The 15,825-nt window shown below is 34.8% G+C and overlaps 1 protein-coding gene across 1 annotated transcript; it reads left to right on the top strand.

The window, feature by feature from the left end:
* Positions 1–14,215: 14,215 nt before the first annotated feature.
* Positions 14,216–15,289, top strand: LOC139841518 (uncharacterized). The gene is made up of 5 exons (XM_071831731.1): positions 14,216–14,371; positions 14,464–14,488; positions 14,540–14,806; positions 14,986–15,082; positions 15,178–15,289. The coding sequence occupies exons 1-5, from the start codon at positions 14,216–14,218 to the stop codon at positions 15,287–15,289; spliced, it is 657 nt and encodes a 218-aa protein (XP_071687832.1).
* The last annotated feature ends 536 nt before the right edge of the window (positions 15,290–15,825 follow it).

The raw sequence follows: 15,825 nt of genomic DNA, 5'->3' as shown, positions 1-15,825 counted from the left end.
AAGGACAAGATTTGGAGTCCATGCTTGTATGATATTGTGTAAAAACTGCATTCAAGAAACTTATTTTGTTGTAACATATTTGTATTGTAAACCATTATGTAATGGTCGTGTGTAAACAGGATATTTTAGATTATCATTATTTGATAATCTACGTAAAGCTTTTTAAACCTTTATTGATGAAATAAAGGTTATGGTTTGTTTAAAAATGAATGCAGTCTTTGAAAAACGTCTCATATAGAGGTCAAAACCTCGCAACGAAATCAATTAATATGGAACGTTTTTAATCAATAAGAACGGGACATTTCAGTTGGTATCCGAGCGTTGGTCTTAGAGAACCAGAAAATTTGCATTAGTGTGTCTTATCGAGTTTGTTAGGATGCATTAGTGAGTCTGGACTTCGACCGTGTTTTCTTTAAAAATGATTGCTTAACATTTTTGTTGGAAACTATATATTTTTAACATATGAATATTATGTGATATATTAATCTCTTAACGTGTTTGATATTATGTGATAGATGTCTACCTCTAGAACAAGTCCCATTGACTCACCTAATAATAATGAAGAGTCAAATGTAAATTGGAATGATTTGTGGACTGATTCACAAGTTCCCGAAGAGGAACCGGAAGAAGAGTCGGAACCGGAAGAAGAATCGGAACCGGAAGAAGAATCGGAACCGGATGAAGAAATAGAACCGGTGGGGGAAATAATAAAACGGTTAAGTAAAAGAAAATCCTCAACCAACCGACCAAAGTTAATTATGGTCAATGGTGTTTCCGCCAAGGAAGCAAAATATTGGGAGGATTACCAATTCTCCGATGAATCGGATTTCGACGAGAATTCCGATGATGTTATAGAAATTACCCCAACTGAATTTAAAAAGGCAAAAGAAAATAATAAGGGAAAGGGCATAAAAATAGAGAAATCTAATTCCAACCCCGATGAACTTTATATGTATCGTCAACCCCCGAAGTCCTTAAGTTGTAACAATGACCCGGGAACCTCTAAACCACCAGGTTTTTCTAAACCAATGTGGACAACGACGGCTCGTATTAGGGGAACATCATATATCCCTAGAAACTTGGCAAAACGAACCAAAACCGAAGAAGAAGAAACGAGCGAGTCGGAATAAGATAGTTGTATTCGTGTGGTGTAATATATGGAATATAGTGTTCTTATGCTTTATGATATATGTAAAAATTGCTTGTATTAATAAGTATTTTTTTTTTATGAATCTAACTCTTGTCTATTTTACAGTTTAAAAACACAAAATGGATAGACAACCCAATATTTTAAGAGACCTACCCGGAGACATGATTGATGAAATCTTGTCTAGAGTCGGCCAGAATTCTTCGGCACAACTATTTAAGGCGAGATCAGTTTGTAAGACATTCGAAGAGCGTTCCAAGAATGTCTTGGTTTATAAGAGACTTTCGTTTGAAAGATGGGGGATATCACATTGGGAAACCCATAAGTTACGATGTGTTTACTTTGACGCATATATTGCGGGGAACCCAAATGCTATTTTACGCAACGGGTTAAGAAATTATTTTGACTCAATATATCCGAATATTGGACTTCGTGATTTAGAAAAAGCGGCTAACATGCAACATAAAGAAGCATGTTATGCTTACGGATTAGTAATATTCGCTTCTCACCAAAGTGAGAACAAGAACATCGGGCTACAACTATTAAACAAAACGTTTCCACAAGTGACGGAGTCGGTAATTGGGGTAAGAAATGAGGTTTTTAGATTATTATGGGACTGTTGGACATTACGTAACCCTCGTCCCTTTGATGACGTTACAACACGCTGTCTTATCAACGGCCATAACGGTTATGTTGCACAAGACCAAGGATGGGAAGTAGTCCTAGTAAAACCAGAATGCATGACTTGTTTCTGGACGTATGAATTACGTGTCTTTATTGCCTTTGCCGAACGACTTGTGTACTAGCTAGAATTGTCTTCACAACTATCTTGTATCAAAGTTATTGTGTGCTATATTTCATGCTTTATGTAAAATAAGCGGTATTGTAAGTTTGTAAAATATTGTATAAAAGTTTGAACGCGAAATATTATTACAATCAGTTTTTCATATAGAATTGTAGTAGTTGAATTGTATATTAGCTACTAAGTATGAACTTAACGGGTAGGTACTACCCGAATTTAAACTTATAAAACGCTAATATGAAGAAAAAGCTTTTATAAATGAGTTCATATTATGCTACGAAATACTATTAACTACTCTTAATATTCTGTATGATTAACTTGTTCCATTTAACTATTTTGAAGGAAATGGCACCGACTACTCGACACACCGTGAATATGAATGAAGAGGAATTCCGTACTTTTCTAGCTTCAAACATAGCCGCAGTACAGGCTGCGCTACATACCAACAATAACCTTGGATCTAGCAGTACAGGAAATCGTGTAGGATGCACCTACAAAGAATTCACTGCCTGCAAACCTTTGGAATTTGATGGAACCGAAGGACCGATCGGATTGAAACGGTGGACCGAGAAGGTTGAATCGGTGTTTGCCATAAGTAAGTGTACTGAAGAGGACAAAGTGAAGTACGCTACGCATACCTTCACAGGTTCTGCGTTAACATGGTGGAATACCTATCTAGAGCAAGTGGGACAAGATGATGCATACGCACTACCGTGGTCAGCATTCAAGCACTTGATGAACGAGAAGTACCGTCCCAGAACCGAGGTCAATAAGCTCAAGACAGAACTTAGAGGGTTACGAACCCAAGGATTTGATATTACCACGTACGAAAGACGATTCACAGAATTGTGCCTATTGTGTCCGGGAGCATTCGAAGATGAGGAAGAGAAGATCGACGCGTTTGTGAAAGGATTACCGGAAAGAATCCAAGAAGATATAAGTTCACACGAGCCCGCCTCCATACAACAGGCATGTAGAATGGCTCACAAACTAGTGAATCAGATTGAAGAAAGAATTAAAGAACAGACTGCTGAAGAGGCCAATGTGAAGCAAGTCAAAAGAAAGTGGGAGGAAAACGGTGATAAGAATCACCAATACAACAACAACAGCAATTACAACAATAATCGCAACAATTATCCCAACAATCGCAACATCAATCGCAACTACAACAAACGGCCCAACAACAACAACAACAACAACAACAACAGCAACTACAACAATCATCCCAACAACAATAATAACCGCAACAACAACAACAATCAGAAGCAACTATGCCAAAGGTGTGAAAAGAATCACTCGGGGTTCTGCACCAAATTTTGCAACAAGTGTAAAAGAAATGGTCATAGCGCGGCGAAGTGTGAGGTCTACGGACCAGGGGTTAATAGAACGAAAGGAACAAATGGTGTCGGAACGAGTAATGGCGGAGCAAGTAGTGTCGGAGCAAGTTATGCCAATGTAGTTTGTTATAAATGTGGAAAACCAGGCCACATTATTAGAAATTGCCCGAACCAGGAGAACACGAATGGACAAGGCCGTGGAAGAGTTTTCAATATTAATGCGGTAGAGGCACAGGAAGACCCGGAGCTTGTTACGGGTACGTTTCTTATTGACAATAAATCTGCTTACGTTTTATTTGATTCGGGTGCGGATAGAAGCTATATGAGTAGAGATTTTTGTGCTAAATTAAGTTGTCCATTGACGCCTTTGGATAGTAAATTTTTACTCGAATTAGCAAATGGTAAATTAATTTCAGCAGATAATATATGTCGGAATCGAGAAATTAAACTGGTTAGCGAAACATTTAAGATTGATTTGATACCAGTAGAGTTAGGGAGTTTTGATGTGATAATCGGTATGGACTGGTTGAAAGAAGTGAAAGCGGAGATCGTTTGTTACAAAAATGCAATTCGCATTATACGAGAAAAAGGAAAACCCTTAATGGTGTACGGAGAAAAGGGCAACACGAAGCTACATCTTATTAGTAATTTGAAGGCACAAAAACTAATAAGAAAAGGTTGCTATGCTGTTCTAGCACACGTTGAGAAAGTACAAACTGAAGAAAAGAGCATCAATGATGTTCCCATTGCAAAAGAATTTCCCGATGTATTTCCGAAAGAATTACCGGGATTACCCCCACATCGATCCGTTGAATTTCAAATAGATCTTGTACCAGGAGCTGCACCAATAGCTCGTGCTCCTTACAGACTCGCACCCAGCGAGATGAAAGAACTGCAAAGCCAATTACAAGAACTTTTAGAGCGTGGTTTCATTCGACCAAGCACATCACCGTGGGGAGCTCCTGTTTTGTTTGTCAAGAAGAAAGATGGTACATTCAGGTTGTGTATCGACTACCGAGAGTTGAACAAACTTACCATCAAGAACCGCTACCCACTACCGAGAATCGACGACTTATTTGATCAACTACAAGGCTCGTCTGTTTATTCAAAGATTGACTTACGTTCCGGGTATCATCAAATGCGGGTGAAAGAAGATGATATTCCAAAGACTGCTTTCAGAACACGTTACGGTCATTACGAGTTTATGGTCATGCCGTTTGGTTTAACTAATGCACCAGCTGTGTTCGTGGACCTTATGAACCGAGTGTGTGGACCATACCTTGACAAGTTTGTCATTGTTTTCATTGATGACATACTTATTTACTCAAAGAATGACCAAGAACACGGTGAACATTTGAGAAAGGTGTTAGAAGTATTGAGGAAGGAAGAATTGTACGCTAAGTTTTCAAAGTGTGCATTTTGGTTGGAAGAAGTTCAATTCCTCGGTCACATAGTGAACAAAGAAGGTATTAAGGTGGATCCGGCAAAGATAGAAACTGTTGAAAAGTGGGAAACCCCGAAAACTCCGAAACACATACGCCAGTTTTTAGGACTAGCTGGTTACTACAGAAGGTTCATCCAAGACTTTTCCAGAATAGCAAAACCCTTGACTGCATTAACGCATAAAGGGAAGAAATTTGAATGGAATGATGAACAAGAGAAAGCGTTTCAGTTATTGAAGAAAAAGCTAACTACGGCACCTATATTGTCATTGCCTGAAGGGAATGATGATTTTGTGATTTATTGTGACGCATCAAAGCAAGGTCTCGGTTGTGTATTAATGCAACGAACGAAGGTGATTGCTTATGCGTCTAGACAATTGAAGATTCACGAACAAAATTATACGACGCATGATTTGGAATTAGGCGCGGTTGTTTTTGCATTAAAGACTTGGAGACACTACTTATATGGGGTCAAAAGTATTATATATACCGACCACAAAAGTCTTCAACACATATTTAATCAGAAACAACTGAATATGAGGCAGCGTAGGTGGATTGAATTATTGAATGATTACGATTTTGAGATTCGTTACCACCCTGGGGAAGGCAAATGTGGTAGCCGATGCCTTGAGCAGGAAGGATAGAGAACCCATTCGAGTAAAATCTATGAATATAATGATTCATAATAACATTACTACTCAAATAAAGGAGGCGCAACAAGGAGTTTTAAAAGAGGGAAATTTAAAGGATGAAATACCCAAAGGATCGGAGAAGCATCTTAATATTCGGGAAGACGGAACCCGGTATAGGGCTGAAAGGATTTGGGTACCAAAATTTGGAGATATGAGAGAAATGGTACTTAGAGAAGCTCATAAAACCAGATACTCAATACATCCTGGAACGGGGAAGATGTACAAGGATCTCAAGAAACATTTTTGGTGGCCGGGTATGAAAGCCGATGTTGCTAAATACGTAGGAGAATGTTTGACGTGTTCTAAGGTCAAAGCTGAGCATCAGAAACCATCAGGTCTACTTCAACAACCCGAAATCCCGGAATGGAAATGGGAAAACATTACCATGGATTTCATCACTAAATTGCCAAGGACTGCAAGTGGTTTTGATACTATTTGGGTAATAGTTGATCGTCTCACCAAATCAGCACACTTCCTACCAATAAGAGAAGATGACAAGATGGAGAAGTTAGCACGACTGTATTTGAAGGAAGTCGTCTCTAGACATGGAATACCAATCTCTATTATCTCTGATAGGGATGGCAGATTTATTTCAAGATTCTGGCAGACATTACAGCAAGCATTAGGAACTCGTCTAGACATGAGTACTGCCTATCATCCACAAACTGATGGGCAGAGCGAAAGGACGATACAAACGCTTGAAGACATGCTACGAGCATGTGTTATTGATTTCGGAAACAGTTGGGATCGACATCTACCGTTAGCAGAATTTTCCTACAACAACAGCTACCATTCAAGCATTGAGATGGCGCCGTTTGAAGCACTTTATGGTAGAAAGTGCAGGTCTCCGATTTGTTGGAGTGAGGTGGGGGATAGACAGATTACGGGTCCGGAGATTATACAAGAAACTACCGAGAAGATCATCCAAATTCAACAACGGTTGAAAACCGCCCAAAGTCGACAAAAGAGCTACGCTGACATTAAAAGAAAAGATATAGAATTTGAAATTGGAGAGATGGTCATGCTTAAAGTTTCACCTTGGAAAGGCGTTGTTCGATTTGGTAAACGAGGGAAATTAAATCCAAGGTATATTGGACCATTCAAGATTATTGATCGTGTCGGACCAGTAGCTTACCGACTTGAGTTACCTCAACAACTCGCGGCTGTACATAACACTTTCCACGTCTCGAATTTGAAGAAATGTTTTGCTAAAGAAGATCTCACTATTCCGTTAGATGAAATCCAAATCAACGAAAAACTCCAATTCATCGAAGAACCCGTCGAAATAATGGATCGTGAGGTTAAAAGACTTAAGCAAAACAAGATACCAATTGTTAAGGTTCGATGGAATGCTCGTAGAGGACCCGAGTTCACCTGGGAGCGTGAAGATCAGATGAAGAAGAAATACCCGCATCTATTTCCAGAAGATTCGTCAACACCTTCAACAGCTTAAAATTTCGGGACGAAATTTATTTAACGGGTAGGTACTGTAGTGACCCGAACTTTTCCATGTTTATATATATTAATTGAGATTGATGTTTACATGATTAAATGTTTCCAACATGTTAAGCAATCAAACTTGTTAAGACTTGATTAATTGAAATAGGTTTCATATAGACAATTGACCACCCAAGTTGACCGGTGATTCACGAACGTTAAAACTTGTAAAAAAAAACTATATGATGACATATATATGGTTATATATATAGTTAACATGATATTATGATAAGTAAACATATCATTAATTATATTAACAATGAACTACATATGTAAAAACAAGACTACTAACTTAATGATTTTGAAACGAGACATATATGTAACGTTTATCGTTGTAACGACATTTAATGTATATATATATCATATTAAGAGATATTCGTACATCATAATATCATGATAATATAATAATTTAAAATCTCTTTTCATATTATAAACATTGGGTTAACAACATTTAACAAGATCGTTAACCTAAAGGTTTCAAAACAACACTTACATGTAACGACTAACGATGACTTAACGACTCAGTTAAAATGTATATACATGTAGTGTTTTAATATGTATTTATACACTTTTGAAAGACTTCAATACACTTATCAAAATACTTCTACTTAACAAAAATGCTTACAATTACATTCTCGTTCAGTTTCATCAACAATTCTACTCGTATGCACCCGTATTCGTACTCGTACAATACACAGCTTTTAGATGTATGTACTATTGGTATATACACTCCAATGATCAGCTCTTAGCAGCCCATGTGAGTCACCTAACACATGTGGGAACCATCATTTGGCAACTAGCATGAAATATCTCATAAGATTACAAAAATATGAGTAATCATTCATGACTTATTTACATGAAAACAAAATTACATATCCTTTATATCTAATCCATACACCAACGACCAAAAACACCTACAAACACTTTCATTCTTCAATTTTCTTCATCTAATTGAACTCTCTCAAGTTCTATCTTCAAGTTCTAAGTGTTCTTCATAAATTTCAAAAGTTCTAGTTTCATAAAATCAAGAATACTTTCAAGTTTGCTAGCTCACTTCCAATCTTGTAAGGTGATCATCCAAACTCAAGAAATCTTTGTTTCTTACAGTAGGTTATCATTCTAATACAAGGTAATAATAATATTCAAACTTTGGTTCAATTTCTATAACTATAACAATCTTATTTCAAGTGATGATCTTACTTGAACTTGTTTTCGTGTCATGATTTTGCTTCAAGAACTTTGAGCCATCCAAGGATCCATTGAAGCTAGATCCATTTTTCTCTTTTCCAGTAGGTTCATCCAAGGAACTTAAGGTAGTAATGATGTTCATAACATCATTCGATTCATACATATAAAGCTATCTTATTCGAAGGTTTAAACTTGTAATCACTAGAACATAGTTTAGTTAATTCTAAACTTGTTCGCAAACAAAAGTTAATCCTTCTAACTTGACTTTTAAAATCAACTAAACACATGTTCTATATCTATATGATATGCTAACTTAATAATTTAAAACCTGGAAACACGAAAAACACCGTAAAACCGGATTTACGCCGTCGTAGTAACACCGCGGGCTGTTTTGGGTTAGTTAATTAAAAACTATGATAAACTTTGATTTAAAAGTTGTTATTCTGAGAAAATGATTTTTATTATGAACATGAAACTATATCCAAAAATTATGGTTAAACTCAAAGTGGAAGTATGTTTTCTAAAATGGTCATCTAGACGTCGTTCTTTCGACTGAAATGACTACCTTTACAAAAACGACTTGTAACTTATTTTTCCGACTAGAAACCTATACTTTTTTTGTTTAGATTCATAAAATAGAGTTCAATATGAAACCATAGCAATTTGATTCACTCAAAACGGATTTAAAATGAAGAAGTTATGGGTAAAACAAGATTGGATAATTTTTCTCATTTTAGCTACGTGAAAATTGGTAACAAATCTATTCCAACCATAACTTAATCAACTTGTATTATATATTATGTAATCTTGAGATACCATAGACACGTATACAATGTTTCGACCTATCATGTCGACACATCTATATATATTTCGGAACAACCATAGACACTCTATATGTGAATGTTGGAGTTAGCTATACAGGGTTGAGGTTGATTCCAAAATATATATAGTTTGAGTTGTGATCAATACTGAGATACGTATACACTGGGTCGTGGATTGATTCAAGATAATATTTATCGATTTATTTCTGTACATCTAAACTGTGGACAACTAGTTGTAGGTTACTAACGAGGACAGCTGACTTAATAAACTTAAAACATCAAAATATATTAAAAGTGTTGTAAATATATTTTGAACATACTTTGATATATATGTATATATTGTTATAGGTTCGTGAATCAACCAGTGGCCAAGTCTTACTTCCCGACGAAGTAAAAATCTGTGAAAGTGAGTTATAGTCCCACTTTTAAAATCTAATATTTTTGGGATGAGAATACATGCAGGTTTTATAAATGATTTACAAAATAGACACAAGTACGTGAAACTACATTCTATGGTTGAATTATCGAAATCGAATATGCCCCTTTTTATTAAGTCTGGTAATCTAAGAATTAGGGAACAGACACCCTAATTGACGCGAATCCTAAAGATAGATCTATTGGGCCTAACAAACCCCATCCAAAGTACCGGATGCTTTAGTACTTCGAAATTTATATCATATCCGAAGGGTGTCCCGGAATGATGGGGATATTCTTATATATGCATCTTGTTATTGTCGGTTACCAGGTGTTCACCATATGAATGATTTTTATCTCTATGTATGGGATGTGTATTGAAATATGAAATCTTGTGGTCTATTGTTACGATTTGATATATATAGGTTAAACCTATAACTCACCAACATTTTTGTTGACGTTTTAAGCATGTTTATTCTCAGGTGATTATTAAGAGCTTCCGCTGTCGCATACTTAAATAAGGACAAGATTTGGAGTCCATGCTTGTATGATATTGTGTAAAAACTGCATTCAAGAAACTTATTTTGTTGTAACATATTTGTATTGTAAACCATTATGTAATGGTCGTGTGTAAACAGGATATTTTAGATTATCATTATTTGATAATCTACGTAAAGCTTTTTAAACCTTTATTGATGAAATAAAGGTTATGGTTTGTTTAAAAATGAATGCAGTCTTTGAAAAACGTCTCATATAGAGGTCAAAACCTCGCAACGAAATCAATTAATATGGAACGTTTTTAATCAATAAGAACGGGACATTTCAGTCGCCTTGAGCAGAAAGGATAGAAAACCTATTCGAGTAAAAGCTATGAATATAATGATTCACAATAACCTTACTATTCAAATAAAGGAGGCACAACAAGGAGTTTTAAAAGAGGGAAATTTAAAGGATGAAATACCCAAAGGATCGGAGAAGTATCTTAATATTTGGGAAGACGGAACCCGGTATAGGGCTGAAAGAATTTGGGTACTAAAATTTAGAGATATGAGAGAAATGGTACTTAGAGAAGCTCATAAAACCAGATACTCAATACATCCTGGAACGGGGAAGATGTTCAAGGATCTCAAGAAACATTTTTGGTGGCCGGGTATGAAAGCCGATGTTGCTAAATACGTAGGAGAATGTTTGACATATTCTAAGGTTAAAGCGGAGCATCAGAAACCATCAGGTCTACTTCAACAACCCAAAATCCCAGAACGGAAATGGGAAAACATTACCATGGATTTCATCACTAAACTGCCAAGGACTGCAAGTGGTTTTGATACTATTTGGGTAATAGTTGATCGTCTCACTAAATCAGCACACTTCCTGCCAATAAGAGAAGATGACAAAATGGGGAAATTAGCAAAATTGAATTTGAAGGAAGTCGTCTCCAGACATGGAATACCAATCTTTATTATCTTTGATAGGGATGGCAGATTTATTTTAAGATTCTGGCAGACATTACAGCAAGCATTAGGAACTCGTCTAGACATGAGTACTGCTTATCATCCACAAACTGATGGGCAGAGCGAAAGGACAATACAAACGCTTGAAGACATGCTACGAGCATGTGTTATTGATTTCGGAAACAGTTGGGATCGACACCTTCCGTTAGCAGAATTTTCCTACAACAATAGCTACCATTCAAGCATTGAAATGGCGCCGTTTGAAGCACTCTATGGTAGAAAGTGCATGTCTCCAATTTGTTGGAGTGAAGTGGGGGATAGACAGATTACGAGTCTGGAGATAATACAAGAAACTACCGAGAAGATCATACAAATTCAACAACGGTTGAAAACCGCCCAAAGTCGACAAAAGAGCTACGCTGACATTAAAAGAAAATATATAGAATTTGAAATTGGAGAGATGGTCATGCTTAAAGTTGCACCTTGGAAAGGTGTTGTTCGATTTGGTAAACGAGGGAAATTAAATCCAAGGTATATTGGACCATTCAAGATTATTGACCGTGTCGGACCAGTAGCTTACCGACTTGAGTTACCTTAATAACTCGCGGCTGTACACAACACTTTCCACGTCTCAAATTTGAAGAAATGTTTTGCTAAAGAAGATCTCACTATTCCATTAGACGAAATTCAAATCAACGAAAAACTTCAATTCATCGAAGAACCAGTCGAAATAATGGACCGTGAGGTTAAAAGACTTAAGCAAAACAAGATACCAATTGTTAAGGTTCGATGGAATGCTCGTAGGGGACCTGAGTTCACTTAGGAACGATAAGATCAGATGAAGAAGAAATACCCGCACCTATTTCCAGAAGATACGTTAACACCTCCAACTGCTTAAAATTTCAGGACGAAATTTATCTAACGGGTAGGTACTGTAGTGACCCGAACTTTTCCATGTTTATATATATTAAATGAAATTGATATTTATATGATTAAGTGTTTCCAACATATTAAGAAATCAAACTTGTTAAGACTTGACTAATTGAAATAGGTTTTATATAGACAATTGACCACCCATGTTGACCGGTGATTCACGAACGTTAAAAGTTGTAAAAACTATAAGATGACATATATATGTTTATATATATAGTTAACATGATATTATGATAAGTAAGTATCTCATTAGGTATTTTAACAATGAGTTATATACATAAAAATGAGACTATTGAATTAAGAAACTCGAAAACGATATATATAACGATTATCGTTATAACAACGTCTTACTAAATACATATGAATCATATTAAGATATTGATACACTATGATAAACATGATAAATTATAAGTAAATATATCATTAAGTGTATTAACAATGAACTACATATGTAAAAACAAAACTACTAACTTAAGGATTTCGAAACGAGACATATATGTAACGATTATCGTTGTAACGACATTTAAATGTATATATATCATATCAAGATATATTAATACATCATATTATCATGATAATATAATAATCTAACATCTCATTTGATATAATAAACAATGGGTTAACAACATTTAACAAGATCGTTAACTTAAAGGTTTCAAAACAACACTTACATGTAACGACCAACGATGACTTAACGACTCAGTTAAAATGTATATACATGTAGTGTTTTAATATGTATTCTTACACTTTTTAAAGACTTCAAGACACTTATAAAAGTACTTCTACTTAACAAAAATGCTTACAATTACATCCTCATTCTTTTTCATCAACAATTCTACTCGTATGCACTCGTATTTGTACTCGTACAATACACAGCTTCTAAATGTACTTACTATTGGTATATACACTCCAATGATCAGCTCTTAGTAGTCCATGTGAGTCACCTAACCATGTGGGAACCATCATTTAACATCTAGCATGAAATATCTCACAAAATAACAAACTAATGGAGCCTATATGATGTAGCAAAGTTCACGTGAATGAGGAGTACACAAACACTTTTATTTTGAAACTTACATGCATCAAACTATTCTCTCTCAAGTGTTCTTCCATTGTTCTAAGTGTTTTTCATCATCTTCATCAAAATCTAGCTTAATCTAGTTCATAAATCCATACATAAACCAAGTTATAAAACAACTACTCAAGAACATACCAACAACACTTCCAAGTTTGCTAGCTTACTTTCAATCTTGCAAATCCACTTTGAGTGATCATCCAACCTCAAGAAATCTTTCTTATTTACAGTAAGATATCTTTCTAATATAAGGTAATACTCATATTCAAACTTTGATTCAATTTCTATAACTTTAACAATCTTATTTCGAGTGGAAATCTTACTTGAACTTGTTTTAGTGTCATGATTCTACTTCAAGAACTTTCAAGCCATCCAAGGATCCTTTGAAGCTAGATCTATCTCTTTTAATTATTAAAAGAGGAGCATTATCTCTCTTAATTAAAGAAGATTAGCCCTTTATGACCATAGGATTATTTCAAACTTTTCATCTCAACCATCCATTTAACCAATTAGCTAACAAAACATTTAGATTTGCTAATCATCCATTACAAAGTCTAAAATACCCTCAAATTAAATGGTGATTTACATCAGATATCATTTAGTCAATAAGCCTAAATTATATCCATCATTATTTCATGATCTAACCTAAATATACAACTAATACACCCAAAACATTAGGCTCAAATTCAAGGGATCTTCCATGAAATTGATCATTGTTGCAACAATCATCATGTACAACCGGAATCAAACGATCAGAGGTTGATGAATCACCAACAAGTTAAACCCCTAAATCAAGAAATAAATTAATATTCATATAGATCGATCAGTTTTCCCTTAGCTTCGAATGTGTCGAGAACTTTTCTGAGCTTCGAATTGTCCTGGGGTTCATCAGGTATATGATATCTTTATTTCTATATCTATTATTTGTAGCTTAATTTTATTACAAATATATGTAATTAAATTGTTTATTTGAATACTTATTTTTTAGTGTTATCCAAACTTGATACACATATAAATAAAATTAAAAGTTGTAATGGCGTGATTTTGTACATATTTGAATTAAATTGATACTAGGCAATTTCATATACCATATTTAAAAAATCTTAAAAATTTTCCTGGTCAATAGCAGGATCATTCTAGAAAAATTTGAAATACAAAACAGATTGTAAAAGATTTTGATAAAACAGCTGTTATGATACTTATTTTTGGAAGTTTTGAAGATTTTAGCAACAATAACAATTCAAAGAAATCAATTTGATGAATTGGAAATTATACAGCCAAATACATTTTCAAACTTTCTACAATTACTACTCAAATGGTTTATTATAAATACCATGCTACCCCAACTTATTATATGCACTCAAATCTATTTTCTCTTTAAGCATTTCATCAATTTACAAAAAAAAAAAAATCATAATGTCTGCAGTTGTTCAACTTACTCCTTTGAACTTATTGACAATTGATTTGAATGGTGCTGTTGTTAGGGTTAAGGTTTTTGTAACATGGAAAAAAACCTATTTCAATAACCCTAACTCAACAATGTCACTGGAGATGATTCTAATCGATGCTCAGGTGGGAAACTATGTCTTCATTTTATTTCTTAACCAGTAGATTGCATGTTACACAATATTTCGGATAACTTTTTTGTGCTATCAAAACATTAGGTTATTGAACAATCATATTTTTTTGGTTTATTTTCTAAATTTTTTGCATTAATTATTCTGCTTCCTGTTTAACAAGGTAATAAAATTCGAGCTTCTGTACCGAAGAGGTGGGTTTCGTTTTATGAACCGACTTTTGTTGAGGGCAAATACCTGGAATTGTCCAACTTTGGAGTTGTGGACTGTGATGACAAGGTGAAGTTAATACCTAATGCTCTTAAGATAAGCATCTTTAGATCGACTACTATTAATGTGTGTCATTTATTCGAGATTGCAACCGAGGGGTACAGCCCGGTTCATTTTCAAGAGCTGTTGGAGTGGAGATTTTCAAAGGATGCAGTGTTTGGTATGAGTTGTTAACCCTAATTGATTTTATTTGTTTTATATGTTTTTATATTATGCGATGTTAAAAAAAATGGTATAAATGATTATATAAGCAACTATGCAGTTCCTGATGTTATGATGTCTAAAATTATTACATATTCTCAATAATTACATATTAAGCTGAAATGTTCTTTTAAACAGATGTTCTTGGTGCATTGGTTGAAATGAAACCAATGTGTATCAAACGTGAGAATGGAGTTGATAACAAGTCTTTGGAGTTTACTCTGAAAGATAACAGGTACTATTCCTTTTTAAATAACAAGTACTGGTATAAAAAATCCATTAAATATTTCAAACTAATCATTGTGTCATGTGCAATGGTATTGCAATTAGGTGTGCCTTATGGGCTCACCATGCAACTCGAGTTTTTGAGTACGTGTCTGCTAGAAAGAATGATATCGACTCCATCGTTCTACTTATGCACAATTGTAAATTAAAAGAATGACAAGGTAAGGCCATAAAAATAACCACACCAACAGTCTATATGGTTGATTATATTTAGTATTGTTGACAAATACCATGCAAGTACTGACTATTTACTGGATGCCACTTATTAGGTGTTCCACAAGTGAGTAACCAGCTCTGGGGTTGCCACTTCATTCGACAACAGGTTTTTATTATAATTGTGAGTCTGATTCATCTTATGATGACAAATGAATGATGATAATGAAAGATTGGCTTAAGGGTAAAATATTTTATGAATTTGTTTAGTAACAGATGAATGATGATAATGAAAGATCTCTTATTTCACCAACTAAGAGTCATCTTTAATGATGTTTTGTTTTTTTTTTTTTTTTTTGACATTCCATTAGTGTTGTTATAAAAATGGCTATAATAAAGTCTCTAAATGGGTAGGTAGTTTATCTACCGAAAATATTAGGCAAACATTAGACATGGTCACCCGATCTTAAAAGAGTCATCTAGATGTTCTATTCCTATAGTTTAGCTTTCTAAAGATTATGATCACTGATAGGATTTACT

This window comes from Rutidosis leptorrhynchoides, chromosome 4, assembly GCF_046630445.1.
Source record: "Rutidosis leptorrhynchoides isolate AG116_Rl617_1_P2 chromosome 4, CSIRO_AGI_Rlap_v1, whole genome shotgun sequence".
In the NCBI taxonomy this organism is placed as follows: Eukaryota; Viridiplantae; Streptophyta; class Magnoliopsida; order Asterales; family Asteraceae; genus Rutidosis; species Rutidosis leptorrhynchoides.
The sequence above is the reverse complement of the archived record's forward strand: the minus strand, read 5'-3'. Positions and strand labels throughout refer to the sequence as shown.

What these genes read in the sequence shown, in the direction of transcription:
- LOC139841518 (XM_071831731.1), top strand. Translation starts at nt 14,216, where the DNA reads ATGTCTGCAGTTGTTCAACTTACTCCTTTGAACTTATTGACAATTGAT. An exon ending in TGAACAATCATATTTTTTTG is followed by an intron (nt 14,489 to 14,539) that starts GTTTATTTTCTA and finishes CTGTTTAACAAG; the next exon opens with GTAATAAAATTCGAGCTTCT. An exon ending in TTCAAAGGATGCAGTGTTTG is followed by an intron (nt 14,807 to 14,985) that starts GTATGAGTTGTT and finishes TCTTTTAAACAG; the next exon opens with ATGTTCTTGGTGCATTGGTT.